General features: G+C 49.0%; 2 protein-coding genes across 17 annotated transcripts in view; both read left to right on the top strand.

Annotated features, from left to right (window-relative positions):
* Positions 1-7,807, top strand: part of KDM4A (lysine demethylase 4A) — a 40,721-nt gene extending 32,914 nt beyond the window's left edge. For 8 of the 13 annotated variants that reach the window (XM_027968852.3, XM_027968857.3, XM_027968860.3 and 5 more), the window contains 4 exons: positions 2,051-2,221; positions 5,847-5,966; positions 6,266-6,358; positions 6,501-7,807. In XM_027968852.3, coding sequence (XP_027824653.1) covers positions 2,051-2,221; positions 5,847-5,966; positions 6,266-6,358; positions 6,501-6,641 — 525 coding nt within the window. In that variant the 3' untranslated portion in view covers positions 6,642-7,807. Of the gene's footprint in view, positions 1-2,050; positions 2,222-5,846; positions 5,967-6,265 lie in introns of all 13 variants that reach the window. The other 5 variants (XM_060400706.1, XM_060400739.1, XM_060400768.1 and 2 more) reach the window with 1 other exon arrangement.
* Positions 7,808-9,890: 2,083 nt separating this feature from the next.
* Positions 9,891-14,520, top strand: part of ST3GAL3 (ST3 beta-galactoside alpha-2,3-sialyltransferase 3) — a 224,543-nt gene continuing 219,913 nt past the window's right edge. For all 4 annotated transcript variants that reach the window (XM_015091928.3, XM_027968878.2, XM_042247079.2 and 1 more), the window contains exon 1: positions 9,891-10,050. The gene's annotated coding sequence lies outside the window, so the exon portion shown is untranslated. The remainder of the gene's footprint in view (positions 10,051-14,520) is intronic.

Here is a 14,520-nt window from a genome sequence, read left to right on the forward strand (position 1 = left end):
TGGATTCACTGGATGAAAATTTGGATATTATCAGCATTTAACAGGATAGTTAGAGCTAATTCCTATTAGAAACTGGGCTCTGGAGATTCCTAATAGAAGGAGCAGATGGTAGAGCAGGAAGCAGGGAAAGCAGCTGAGAAGCAGAGAGAGACGTGGAGAGAAGCAGAGCAGCAGGGGGCTCAGGAGGGCCTCGTGCCGTCGGGGTGGCGGCGCTGTGTGCACCCTGCCTGGGGGCTCCAGGGGCAGTCAGGTCAGGAGCCAGAGTGCCTCCCGTGAGCTGCAGTCTAGTGGAGGGGACGCCCATGAGGACTTGTCAGCAGTGGTAAGGAGCAGTCCTAAAAGGAGGGACACGATAGCGCGCCAGCCCAGAGGACACCCTGCCCCCTCACCATTTGGCTCTGGGAAGGGCCTTGGCTGGCTGGCTCGCTCTTCCTCTCCTTTAGTTACTTATTTGGCTGCCTTGGGTTTTAGTTGCAGGATGTGATTTTCATTGTTCGTTCCGGCCCAGACTCGGGAGCGGTGGCTCGTGCAGGCTCAGTAGTTGTGCCTCGCAGGCTTAGTTGCTCTGCGGAGTATGGCATGCTTAGTTCCCTGAGCAGGGATCGAACCCACATCCCCTGCACTGCAACGTAGATTCTTAACCACTGGGCCACCAGGGAAGTCCCTGGGTCCTCCGTTTTCGTAAAGATGTTCTACTGAGCGCAAGAGGTGGTTGGGGGTGGGTTGGGAACTGAGGAGGAAGGGAAAATAGTCAATACGAGAATGAGGAATAAAAGCCTGAGGTACATCTTGGTGAGGGGGTAGGAGTTTTTTGTTGGAACAGGATTGTGATGCGGTGGTGATCATTATCCCCCTGGCCATCCACACACCCTCACATTGGCAGCTGTAGATGGCTGGTGCTATAAGGAAAGGTGGGTACTGTTGAGTATTTCTTTTACTAATTCACTCTTCACCCACGTACTGGGCACGTCTGACACAGTTATTTGTGTTTTGTTTTGTTCTAACTTTATTTATTTTGGTCGGGCAGCTTGTGGGATCTTAGTTCCCTGACCAGGGATTGAACCTAGGCAGCCCTAACCACTGGACAGCAGGGAATTCCCCAGGCGCAGTTTTAGGTGCTGGGAACATACTAGTGAGTGAGATACCAGTGCCTGCCTTCCTGCTGCATTTCCTGTGGTTGAAAGACGTGTGGAAACAAGTGAACATACAGTGTTCACAGATGCGACGTAAGAGTAAAGCTGGATACAGGAATGGAAGAGGAGGTAGTAAGCAGTGTTGTCCCTGAGTTGACTCTTGGATGTGAGGGAGCCAGTGTGCAGAGAACTGGGGAAGAACCTTTTAGGAAGGGAGCAGAGGTGCAGAGACCTTGAGGTGGGAACGTGCTTGGCACGAGTGCTCAGGACAGCAGGGAGGCCAGCGTGGCTGAAGCGCAGAGCTCGGGCCGCTTAGGGAGGCGCGGTTGGACACGAGGCTACCAGATACTCTGTGATCTCATTTGCATCAGGGGCAAGTTCAGACTGGGAAGAAGGGTGATATGAGGGCCCCAGAGGCGGCAGAGTCCTTGTAATGAGGAGCTGTGTGTCACAGACAGCTGAGGACATCCAGGGAAGCTCGGTCTTTGTGCTCTGACCCTGAGGGTAGAGCTGGTGGTAAGGTCTGTGTGCACTATCATGTGGGGGCCCCGGGCCTGCTGCCTGCCCACTTTGATGTGTGTCTGAACTATGTGGATTAGTAGGGGCTGTCTGGCCAGTTCCTCACAATAGGGAAGTCACAAGGGTCTGCTGGGGAGTTTGGGGTGAGACAGGATGGTTGGTTGGCACAGGGACCAGTTGTGTACTGTGAATGAGGGAGGAGCTACGTTATGGGGGAAACGTGACACTAGGTTTTCCCATGTCCTGGCTGGGGTGTGGCCATCTGGAGAAACCTGTGCCGTTTACCTTTCCGTTCTCATGCTTTCTTCCCTGGTGAAGAGGAGCCAGCTCATCTTGGTCCCCATTTGGTAGGCCTGTCAGCTCAACATGGGCGTAACCCAAGCCTCTGTTTTTTCCAGCGTGCCAAGGGGGCCTTGCAGAGCATCACCGCAGGCCAGAAGGTCATTAGCAAGCATAAGAACGGGCGCTTCTACCAGTGTGAGGTGGTAAGGCTCACCACTGAGACCTTCTACGAAGTCAATTTTGATGACGGCTCCTTCAGCGACAATCTCTATCCTGAGGACATAGTGGTAATGTCTGCATGGAGCTTCTTGGGCATTTTGGGATGGGGGTACTTCTAGGTCTGACTAACCATGGGCCCACCTGCCTTTTCTAGCCTGGCCCATGGTGCCATCATCTGGCCCCCAAACAGAAAGAAGTGTTTGTACTGGTCTTTCTATACAAAGAAAATTGTATGCCACTAGGGTACCCTGGTTTCTCTAGAAGCTTGTAGGAAGCAGTGCTTTCTGCAGTAATTTGAAACATGCTTGTATTGCTCAGTCAGTAAAGCATCTGCCTACAATGTGGGAGACCCGGGTTCAATCCCTGGGTCGGGAAGATCCCCTGGAGAAGGAAATGGCAACCCACTCCAGTGCTCTTGCCTGGAAAATCCCATGGATGGAGGATCCTGGTAGGCTACAGTCCATGGGGTTGCAAAGAGTCGGACACGACTGAGCAACTTTGCTTTGCTTACCCTTAACTCATTGGAAAAGACCTGATGCTGGAAAAGATTGAAGGCAAAAGAAGGGAGCGGCAGAGCATGAGATGGTTGGATAGCATCCACCAACTCAATGGACATGAATTTGAGCACACTCTGGGAGATAGTGGAGGTCAGAGGAGCCTGGTGGGCCACAGTCCATGGTGTCGCAAAGAGTCAGACAGCTTAGTGACTGGACAACAACAGCAACAACCCCTGAAGGTGTTCGAATGCGTTGGATGAAGAGCCCAAGCTTTGGAATCAGATCAGTGTGCCAATACCTGCTCAGCAGCTGTGTGATTTCGCGAGAATTATCCAGTTACCTCTTTGCTACCATGCCCTCTGGGTAGATGTGTGGAGTGTGCTTTTGGTTCTTTACAGCTGAAGGCTTTGGAGGTGGAATAGAAGTTGCTGGGAGATGACCCTGGCCTGGCTGTGTTACCAACACCTGAGACACTGGAGCCCCGCCTGGACGTAGTCCTAGGTTTTCTGGCTCAGGACTCAGCACCCGGTTCAGGTTGCCCCTGTTGCTCGTCTCTCTGTCCCCATTCCCCCATCCAGCCCCCAACCTTTTCCTGTTAGACTGAGCACTGGCATGGTGGGATGAAGCCACTTCTTCCCTTTAACACGTCCACACACATGAGCAACTTAGCTGCTAAAAATCCACTCATTAGTTGTAAGGCAGATCCTATGCATTAACAGTAAAGATGGTGTCAGGTGTGTCTGTGGCAATAGGCTAGCTATGCTTTGTGATGCTAGTCTGGCAGGCACTGGGCTAGGTTCTTGACCCGGGTCTCTGTCAGACTCGGGTAATACCAGCTCAGAAGCTGGAGGTATCTGTAACGTAAAGAACTCTCAGGACTCTTTTAGACATTACTGAGGACCCTAAAGAGCTTTATGTGGACTATGTCTATTACCCCTCACCTGCCTGTGTTATCAACAAGGCTCATTATTTGCTCGTGATTTTCTATTTGCTTATTATTGTTAGAAATTAAAACTGAGATTGATTTGAAATAGTCCATTGTTTTTAACAACTTGAAGTAAAGCAAAAAGTATTAGTATCCATGGGATTTGCCACTTTGCTGCTGCTGCTGCTAAATCGCTTCAGTCGTGTCCGACTCTGTGCGACCCCATAGATGGCAGCCCACCAGGCTCCCCCGTCCCTGGGATTCTCCAGGCAAGAACACTGGAGTGGGTTGCCATTTCCTTCTCCAATGCGTGAAAGTGAAAAGTGAAAGTGAAGTCGCTCAGTCGTGTCGGACTCTTAGCGACCCCATGGACTGCAGCCTACCAGGCTCCTCCGTCCATGGGATTATAATTTTGCAAACTCCTTTGATGTCACAGCTTCAGTTTTTTGGAATATATCGTTTTGGTTCCAGTGTATGAAGAAAACTCGGTTTCACATAGATATGAAAAAGTGAGTATTTAAATAGCATTCCAGATGATTGTGTTCATTCTACTTTGATATTACACCAAACCTCAGTGAATAGTAGTTCCTTAACAGTTAGCTGCAGTGTGGACTCTGTGCAGCTTGGTGAACATACTCTCTTAAATTCTGTTGGTCTGTCTTACACTGAGAATGGATCTTTCACCCATGGTGAATTTGAACCCTCATCCATGTTGGTGTAGTGGACTATGCAGATCATTCAGGGATTGTTAAATTTAATTATACAGTACCAAGAGACCACTTTAATTTGTAGCACGAATCTCAGAAAAGTCTTTAAATTTTAGGGAGCGTCAAGCTCACGGTGGTGATACGACTTTTCTGAAATTATAACTTGTGCTTGAAAACTTAGGTTTTATTACTGGTAGTACCGTCAGTCCGTTTTCCTCGAAATGAAAGGCTCACTTCATTCATTTTCAATATCTCTGCCAGTACCCACGTCTGAATAACCTGTTTGTCTTTTTTTTTTTTCCCAAATAAAACTGGTGTTTCATGAAAAAAAGCAGTTACTTCTTACAAAACTCAGTTACCCGGTGCTTTTCCTCAGGACAGCCGTCATGCTTCAGTATGCAAAAGAAAATGTCTTCTGAGTACTTAACACATGTACTTAAGGATTGTGGTTTAACAAAATAACTTTTTCTGCTTTATCAAAGGGACATTGTTATGTGGTTACAGGTTTTTCTCTTTTGTTCCTACATCATGAGTACACAGTGGCTAAGAACGGAGTCACAAGTAGTAGACCTCAGGGTTGTTGCCTCAATATGTGCTGTGGTGCCAGGACCGCACACTTTCTGGGCGTTAACACCATCACTGCAGATGTCAGCACAGTGAAAGAGGCTCATGTTTTATATTATTGTGAAAACTATCATGCCCTGGCTTGCTCCCTGCTGGTGGCTCAGGAATCTCCCTAAAGTGTGCAGACCATACTTTGAGAACTGCTGTTATCGGAGGGAAAACTGAGTATCTGAGAACTTAAGTGATTTATCAAAGATCAGATATTTGACTAGTTAAAACTTCCACCTCAGATTCTTTTGTGGGGCAGTGCTTTCTATTTAATTGTTGAATTCATAACACAATATAGTTATTGTGTAACTAGTCAATAATGAGTTGGCAATACAGTATAAAGCCATTTCTATTCAATAAATGAATTGGCAGTAGAACCTTCCTCTTGTCATGAGTGGAAATGGGAAACAGCAGTTAGAATTTTAGATATTTGGTATTTTAGACTCTGTCCCATTCCTGCTCCAAGGTGTATTTTTCGGGCCATGTCCCCAAGCACCTTCTCCCATTTCTACCCATCAGACCTTTGATTCAGCTGCCATGAGCATGCTCACACACTGACCAAATTATATAACAAGCCCTCTACTGGGAATGCAGCCAGGGTTCCACCCAGCCTTAGGGTGCCCCCTTCTGCAGGGAGTCAAAGTGGTAAAGTTTTTTGCCAAGTCCCATGGCAGGTGGTCTTTTATTACTTTCCTGTTAAGAACGCCTCTCTTAAAATGGTTGAGTACAGTTTGAGGATTTCTTCCTGGCAGAACCCTTAGAACTGCCCCTTAGACAGTTGAAGGAGCATGAGAAAGGTTCTTGATGGTGGTCGTTGTCTTCTACACTTATTAAGGTTATTAGAGCTGCTCTTCTTGTCACCTGGAACAGCAGCAGCCAGCAGACAGCAGGTAGACTAAGCAGGTCTCTCGAATGGACCTCCCTTTCACCCTTCTTCTTACCATTCCCTCAGAGTCAGGACTGCCTCCAGCTGGGTCCTCCTGCTGAAGGGGAAGTAGTCCAGGTGAGATGGACAGACGGCCAAGTCTATGGAGCCAAGTTTGTGGCCTCTCACCCCATCCAGATGTACCAGGTAACCAAAGGCTTTGCTGGGGATGGGGGGAGGCTGGTGCTTGGTTAGTTCAGTGTTTAATCTTGAGCCAGAGGCGGGGCAAGTCTTTGCTTTTGGGAGACGAGAGCTTAAGGTATCGGTCACAACCCTTTTCAGAGCTGGGGCTGCCCTGTGTCCAGTCTGCCGGGTATGGCTTCAGACATGGCAGGCCTTGCTTCAGTGTTCTAAACGCTTCCTGTGTCTGCAGGAAATGGCCACTGTGCATGGTGGACCAGGGAGCGACAGGATATCTTAGTGTAAGGCCTTTGTTTCCTTGGTAGGTGGAGTTTGAGGATGGCTCACAGCTTGTGGTTAAGAGAGATGACGTGTACACGCTGGATGAAGAGCTTCCCAAGAGAGTCAAGTCTAGACTAGTGAGTGTGTTTTCTGTGTGCCCTTGGTTCCCCTCTGGGAGGGAGGGAACAAAGCAAGGACGTGACCCTTTGTTTTTTCTTCGGGAGGTGCGGGCATTGGCCACAAAGTGCTCATTTATTTGGCTTGCCTATTCTTCTATAGTCAGTAGCCTCAGACATGCGCTTCAATGAGATTTTCACGGAGAAAGAGGTTAAGCAGGAGAAGAAACGGCAACGAGTTATCAACTCAAGGTACCGGGAAGATTACATCGAGCCTGCACTATACCGGGCCATCATGGAGTAGGTGCTTCCAGCAGCTGAGAGTCCCAGTCAACAAGGCGAAAGCACTCTGGGGTTCCACAGCACAGCAGACACTTGGAACTCTGAAGTCTCTAAAGCGAATTGTAAAATGAAAAGGAATGAACTAACCAACCCCATCATCTTCTCACTCTGCCCTCATCGCATTCCGCTGTAGTGCAAGGACGAGCCCTTCTTGGACATGTGGCAGCGGACGACGAGCTCCCAGCTGATGGGCTAAGCACTGGAATGCTATGGCTGCACTGGCCCCAGTCTGCAATGGGTCGACTGTGCCGGCTGGGCTGGTTACCCTGTTCCTGCCTCGGACTTAGCTTCCTAACGATCACCTGCACCAGCTAGGCAGAGGTGCTGGTGCTTGCCCCCCTAACCCCTTTTGTATTTATGTGTGTGTGGGGGGTGTGCGTGTGTGTCGGTATGTATGTTTGGTCTGGACCAGCTTCTGCCAGCCCCTGGCCTTTACTTTCTTCCTTGCCTATCCAGGGCAACAAAAATGTGAAATTCTGCCCTCAGCTGAGCTGAGTAAGGGCCCTTGGGGGTTGGCTGGAGATGGCTGTGGCATCTGTCTGTCCCTAGAACTGCCTCAAGGGAGTGGTGGCAAAGCTGCAGTGATGAGATGGAGATGCTGAGGAGTTAAGCCAGCTGTTTGCCCTCTCTTGAAGAAGAAGATAGGATAACATGGGTGTGTTTGCCCATTATCACTCCAGGCACAGAGCGCCTGTGGACAGTATTAGAGGGTGTGGGTGGGGAGTAATCTGAAGGGAGATCTAATGATGGAAGCAGGCAGAGCCTGGCGAGTGATTCTGTCAACAGAAAATTGCAATCATGCAGGGGCTGGGAGGGTTAAGATGAATTGGGGCCACTGGAGGCCAGGGGCAGGTTTAGATATGCCCCTTGGTCTAGGAGTGGGAGGGAGCTGATTTTGGGGGTGGGGGTGGGACTGGAGGGCAACACTGAAGGGGTTAAACAGGTTTTTGCTCCTCATGAATTTGTTTGCCTGGGCCCAGGATCGGAGGGTTTCACACTTATACCCTGTGTATACAAGAATCAGATTTATAATACTCCCCTTTTTTTTGTTACGTATGAACGCTATAAACCAAACTATTTTGAAAACTGGTGCATCACCTTGTCCTTAGCAATAAAATGTGTTGAGCAGAGGATTGGCTGTGTCTGCCCCAAGGAGCCTGATGGCTCAGGGTCAGGCCGGGAGTGTACCTAGAGTCCACAGGCTCTGGAGCAGGGCCATGCATTTTAAGAAGGCTCTTGAAGGCCCTCCTAAAGAGATGGACTCTGTCAAGTTCTGGTCCTTTGGCTCTGTGTGATGGGGACCTGGGGAGAAGAGGCCCTTTGGCCGAGAGCACGTCCTTTTGCTTCTCTTGCCTTAGAGATGGGATGGAAAAGCTAGTAGAGGGAGAACCAGACCACTTCCACACCCTGTAGAAAGAACTGAGTTTGTTCTCTTCTCATCTCAACCCCACTTGCTAACTTCATTGAGCAGATGTGAGTTTATACTAGTGTCTGTTCCATAAAAACTGTAGAATCAGCTTGAAAGAAGGCAGGACATTTTAGGTACTTGAAGAGCAAGAGATTGCCCCCTGTCCCCCTTCCCTTGGGTCCTGAAACCTTTCTGATCTGCCTGTAGTTGGTGAGACACTTCCTGGAGGATGACCCAGTTCCTTTGACCAGCGGTGGGTTCTTAAGGTCCAGGTGGACAAGGATAGAGCAGCAGCAGAGCAGGGAGGGACTGGTGAATTGGGCACAGCAGAGCTGTTCCGACTGGTCTAGTTCTTGGCTCTGGCCAGATGTGGGAGAGTCGGGTCAGCTCAGCAACTCGGTGCTGCTTTGTGTCCTGGCCTTGGGAGGTGGCTGCCATCTCTGGTGTCTGTGGGGAAAGGAGGAGCAGCAGGTTTCAAAGATTCTTTTCTGTTCTGCCAGTCTCCTAGGGCCAAAAAAAGGGAGGTTCTCTTTTGTCCAGCACCCAAGGATTCCCAGGGGAGAGTGGACAGAGCCAGGCCTTAATGGACTGGCAAACCCTGGGAACACACATCTTTGGAGGGAAGGAAACTTTCCCCAGACTTGGCAGGGTCTAGGACCTACCTCTCTCGCTGACCTACCATCCCCAGGGTGCTGCAGGACAGGCAGGGAAGTCCCTGGTGTAACCCCAGCAGTTCTTTCTCAGCAGCTGATTATTTTTCTAGAAATTTTTTTTTGGTCGAATGTAATAATCCCTTGGGAAACTTAAAGTTTAAAGAGGTGATGAAACTCAAGTCCCACAGAACAGACCCTTGTGCCTGCAGTCAGGCCCAGGCCTCAACCAACTCACCGGGCTCCCCTAAGAAGACTTTTTGTCAGGACAAACTGCCCACCTTTGGTGAGGTAAAGTCTTAGGGCTGGCAACCAAAGATCGCAACCGGACAGTTCTTCCTATCCCGTAAATTCCCGGGAGGGGTAATTGTGTTTTAAATTGTGCCCTAGTAGTGTGGGAGAAAGCTGGGCTCTCCGGAGCTGCGAAGGGTAGACGAAATGGGGCGGATAGGTCCTGGAATAGAAACTCTAAAGGCTATTAACGTGTGAGTCTAAAGTAGTAAGAAGGGCAGCCAGCGACCCCTGTACCCCTTCACTCCACAGGATTGGGCAGGGTTGCCCAACCTGTGGAGGTCCACAGCCTCGGGCAGCCTGGGTCTGGGGCAGATGCCTGCGTTCCTCGGCCTGGAGTGACCGTGGACCCCTGTCCCCCTCACGACCGGGAACAGGCTCTCGAGGGATTATCTCGGCGGACCGGGAGCCCTGCGGCCGTCAGAAACCCACATCCCGAACGCGCACCCTCCAGGGTGTGGAGCTGCGGGTGGAGGATTCCTCCAGTCGGCGGTCGGGCTCCGGGGAACTGGGAGGGAGCGTCGGCGCGGAGGCCGCAGGGCCGGGCGTCGGTCCAGCGGGCCTGACCGGCAGGACCGACTCCCCGCCCAGCCAGCAGCCCGGGTCCGCGCGGGGCGGGGCCGCGGGGAGAGGGGCGCGCGGGCTGGGCGGGTTGCAGAACTCGGGGCTCCCGTGATAGCGGGCCCCTCTGGGGTGCGCCCGCCCACTGCTCGCAGCGCAGCCCCGCATTGGTCAGCCCGGTGCCCCGCCCTGCTCCCGCGCGCCGATTGGCCGTGAGTGCCCGACCCCCGGCGAGGGCGCTGAGGCGGAGAGCCGGATTGGTGGTCCCGCCGTCCCAGGGTCGCGGCCGCGCGCTCCGCCCGCGGCTGCGTCCCCACTATGGCGGCGCCCAGGCGGCCCACCGCGTCGTGGGCGCCCGCCGGGGTCCCCCGCGGCTGCCGCCCCCGCCTGAGCCGTCGCCCCCACCTTTCCGCCCGCGTCGTCCCTGGCGCCGCCTCCCCCCTGCCTCCCTTCCCGCTGCGGTAAGGACCGGTCCTGCGCGCGTCGGGGCGGGTAGTCTCCGGAGTAACGGTCGCCGCCACCCTTCCCCTCCCCTCCCCCGCTACCCGCGGTTTCAGGTCGCCGGGGCGCAGAGCCCGAGTGCGCTGGTGCTGGGGAAGGAAGGGTCGCGCGCGGCCCAGCGGTCTCCAGATAATGAAGTCCGGCTCAAACTGGGGGCTCGGGGAGGGAGTTCGGTCCCACGGAGACCTCGCCTTGGTAGGGGCTGCCAGGCCTCGTGGAAGAGGACGGCTGGACTCGGGCCGAGCGGTCTAGGTCACCTGCGCGCGAGACCCCGCAGCGCTGCGCACCTTGGTGCAGAGGAGGGACATGGTCAGGCGGGCCTTCGCTGTGGGAAGAGCAAGGAAAAGTGGAAAACCTGAGTGGGATCAGCAGCGTACGGGTAGCGGTTGTCATTGCTTATTGCTCTGCCAGCTGCCAAATGTTCCGGGAACCCGGGTCAACTTGACTGACAAAGTACGCCTCTTGGTTCGTTTCGCCTGGCACTTCTCCCCATTGTTGACTCTCTGATTTTGTTTGCAGGAGGTAATACATTAGTGATGAGAGCAGGTTTGATTAGGATAGTGTCCCACGAATATTTTTTAATTCCTTTTCGGAAGCGTGCTCGTTTTATAATTCCTTAAGGACTTCGCTTGTTTGTGTTGCCGGCACAGAGGAGGAAGGAAACTGAACTGAATCATTGTAATTAATTGAGAGAGAAACCAATGAAGGCACCTGCTATTTTGTAACAAACAAGCAACTTACAAACTTTTCTGTCGATACTGGTCTATACTATGGCTAGTTGAACAGGAAGGTAGGTAAAAAAGCACTTACTGAGTTCCTGAAAGTAAATAAACCTCATGGAAGATTAGGGTTATTTCCAAGTCAGAATCACCTTGGAGTGCTGATCATTGAAGTGTTAGGTATATCTTCAAGTCAAAAAGATTCAAAGGAAGCTGGCACAAAAATTTATGATCGAAATGGTGTATTCAAACAATCTCTTAAGGCAATAGCAGTTCCTAAGAGTAAAGATTCTTAACTCAAGGATACTTTGAAACATTAAGTGGTGAAATCTCCCTGTTTCATATGTCTAATCATGATTTAATAAAAGTAAATTATTAATGAAAAAGATGTGCATATTCTTAGAGACTAAGTTACTTTGGATTATCAATAAAGTATCTGTTGTGTACATGTGTGTAAGGCAATGTAACTGTGGGGACCTCACAACCTGTATTGCATGAGACTTGTTCTGATGAGATGGTTTGTGGATAAAGGGCACACAGGAAAATGATCATTAATAATATGGTCTCTAGAATTCCAGGACAGTAGGTACTATGAAAATTCTGGAAAAGGAGAAATCTGTATGTTTGAGGAAGGTTTTACATGAGAACTGAGGCTTGAGTTGAGCCGTGAACTCAACTAGGTATACATGCGTGATGATGAGAAAGGAGACTTGAGGAAATGAGAAAGTGAGGATGGGGAAGGCAGCAGAGGAGAACCCAAAACACTCAGGGGTGGTTCCAGGAGGGTCTTACTGGAAAAAGTGGGAGATAAGGTTGATGGTATCAAATCAGGGAGTACTTTTGTCCTGGGTGAAGCTCAGGGTAAACAAGAAGTAGTTCTTCAGATGAAACTGGAGCTTGCTATTAGAAAAGCAGATGGCAGCGCTTTGTTTGCCCTTGTTGCTTTTCTGAGTAACCTCAGCTATGTAGAATTGGTCCTCTCGGCTACCTAGGATCTGCACCTGAGGACTGATTCTTGCCTTCCTTTCATCTCCCCAATGTGTTAAGTTGGTTGCCAGTTTTTATTGCTACAACTTCCACAGTGTTTCTAGTATTTGCTTCTTTTGGTTCCTACCATCATTATACTGATTTGGGGCCATTGATAGCTTTCCCTCTTATTACTGCAGAAACTCTCTAACTCTCCCCCTGCCTCCTTTCATCTATCCTATGTACTATCATCATTTCTAGGTAATTCATTTCCCCAGCTTAGACTTTTACTTTTTATTTTCCCTCATCTTTATCAAGATTTAATTGACACATATAACCCTGTAACTTTAAAACACACAGCATTTTGATTTGATACAGATATGTATTGTAAAATTACTACAATAAAATTAGTTAACATTATATAATTACCTTTTTGTGGTAAGATCATTGAACTATACCTTCTTATACGTTTTCTTTCTTATCTATTTTCTTTCTTTTTTAGAGTATAATTGCCTTACAATGCTGTGTTAGTTTTTGCTATAAACCTGAGTGAATCAGCTATATGTATACATATATCCCCTCCTCCTTGAACCTTCCTTCTACCCACCCCTAGCCTAGGCTTTTAATGGCTTCCTATCTTCTGTTGAATTAAGCACAGGCCAGCCTGGTCTGGGCAGTATGGGTAAACTGATTTCTTGCTATTCCCTTTGATTTTACAATATTTTCCAAGTCTGGAGCTGTTTGCTTTTTGTTGTCTGTGCTCACTGTCTTTGCTCTTGTTGCTTTTTCTGTCCTAAATGACTCCTTGGAATCTCTAATTGTTGGTTCTTACACATTTGTCAGGGCCATTTGATGGGAACTCTCTTTGTGAAACTCTTCTGTACTTTTCTCCCCATCGGCATGGAACTCAGTTCAGTTCAGTTCAGTCTTTCAGTCATATCCGACTCTTTGCGACCCCACGGACTGCAGCACACCAGGCCTCCCTGTCCATCACCAACTCCCAGAGTTTACTCAGACTCATGTCCGTTGACTCAGTGATGCCATCCAACCATCTCTCCTCTGTCGTCCCCTTTTCCTCCCACCTTTAATCTTTCCCAGCATCAAGGTCTTTTCAGATGAGTCAGTTCTTCACATCAGGTGGCCAAAGTATTGGAATTTCAGCTTCAACATCAGTCCTTCCTATGAATATTCAGGGCTGATTTCCTTTAGGATGGACTGGTTGGATCTCTTTGCTGTCCAAGGGACTCTCAAGAGTCTTCTCCAACACCATAATTCAAAAGCATCAATTCTTCGGTGCTCAGCTTTCTTTATAATTCAACTCTCACATCCATACATGACTACTAGAAAAACCATAGCCTTGACTAGATGGACCTTTGTTGGCAAAGTAATGTCTCTGCTTTTGAATATGCTATCTAGGTTGGTCATAACTTCTTTTCTAAGAAGTAAGCATCTTTTGATTTCATGGCTGGCAAACCACTTCAGTATTCTTGCCTTGAGAACCCCATGAACAGTATGAACAGTATGAAAAGGCATGGGACTAGTTCCTCCTCTAAACAGTTATAACACTAGAATCTGCCTTTTTGCCCCAGTTGCCAACATAAAACTGAAACTTTTTTAAGACATGAATTGTCTTCATCTTCTAGCATAGTATTTTGTGCACAGTAGGTACTTGGTAAATATATTTTAAGTTGAACATGGCTTTGAACCAAGATAGATGCAAAGAAAATTCTTTGGGCAAGCAAAATGTTTATCATAAAATCTGTAACGAAAGCTACTTATGTGAGAGAATTCCTTACTGAGAAAGTTGATGTATTGGTCTGGATCGCTTGGATTAGGCTTCATTAACAAAAACCCTTAAGACTTCAGTGGCTTAACAGAACGAAAGTTGACTTCTCATTCGTGCCATGTGTCCAGCAGGACTACACGGGTGATTCTGCTCCTCTCAGTTACTCAGGGATCCTTGCTGGTGGAAACTCTTCTTAATATGGTTTTCCATGACCATTTTGATCAAGTGGAAGATGGTGATCAAAAGACACTGGATTTTAAAATATCTGACCTGAAGTGGCACATGTCACTTTCATTTCCATGTCACTGGCTAAAGCAAATCACATGGCCATGCCTAATTTTAAGGAATGGCAGGGAATTGCAGTCTTAAGCGTGTGCCTGGAAAGCAAAGAGCCTGAAGTGAGTGCTGGACAGCACTAATGACTGCTACATCTTCTATGAGCACCGCGGCCCAGCCTGTGGAAGATTAGAGGTAGCGAAATCAGATGCACTACTAGAGAGAAATCGTTTTCTATAAAGTGCTTTGCCCAGTACCTCGTTCAGATTAGGCACTCATGGTCATGATATTCATTGGCAGCAGCTGCAGGATTTGAAGAAACTTTGAGAAATCAGGTAAGGAAATTCCAGGGTTCCCCCAGATTTTCCTACCCTTTTCTACTTCCTTGGCATCCTGCCACACTCTTCCTTTCTCACCTTTCTTATCTTCACACCTATCCTATTTTATTTTTTACTTGGTTTTGCATGTGTCTGTCTGTTCTGCTGCACTAGGTCCTCTAGTCATCCCACAAGTACTTACTGAACGTGAGCTCTCTACTAGCTTCGGTGATCGGTCACGGCATTGCAGATACAAAAGGCATATCCCAGGCCTGAAAGAGCCTGTAGTCTGGGAGGACCAGAAGCCAGTGAACTAGCAGTTAGAATACATTGCAATGTGCTGTGTTTGGGGGTCCTGTGGGATCT

The sequence above is a fragment of the Ovis aries genome, chromosome 1 (genome assembly GCF_016772045.2).
Source record: "Ovis aries strain OAR_USU_Benz2616 breed Rambouillet chromosome 1, ARS-UI_Ramb_v3.0, whole genome shotgun sequence".
Lineage (NCBI taxonomy): Eukaryota > Metazoa > Chordata > Mammalia > Artiodactyla > Bovidae > Ovis > Ovis aries.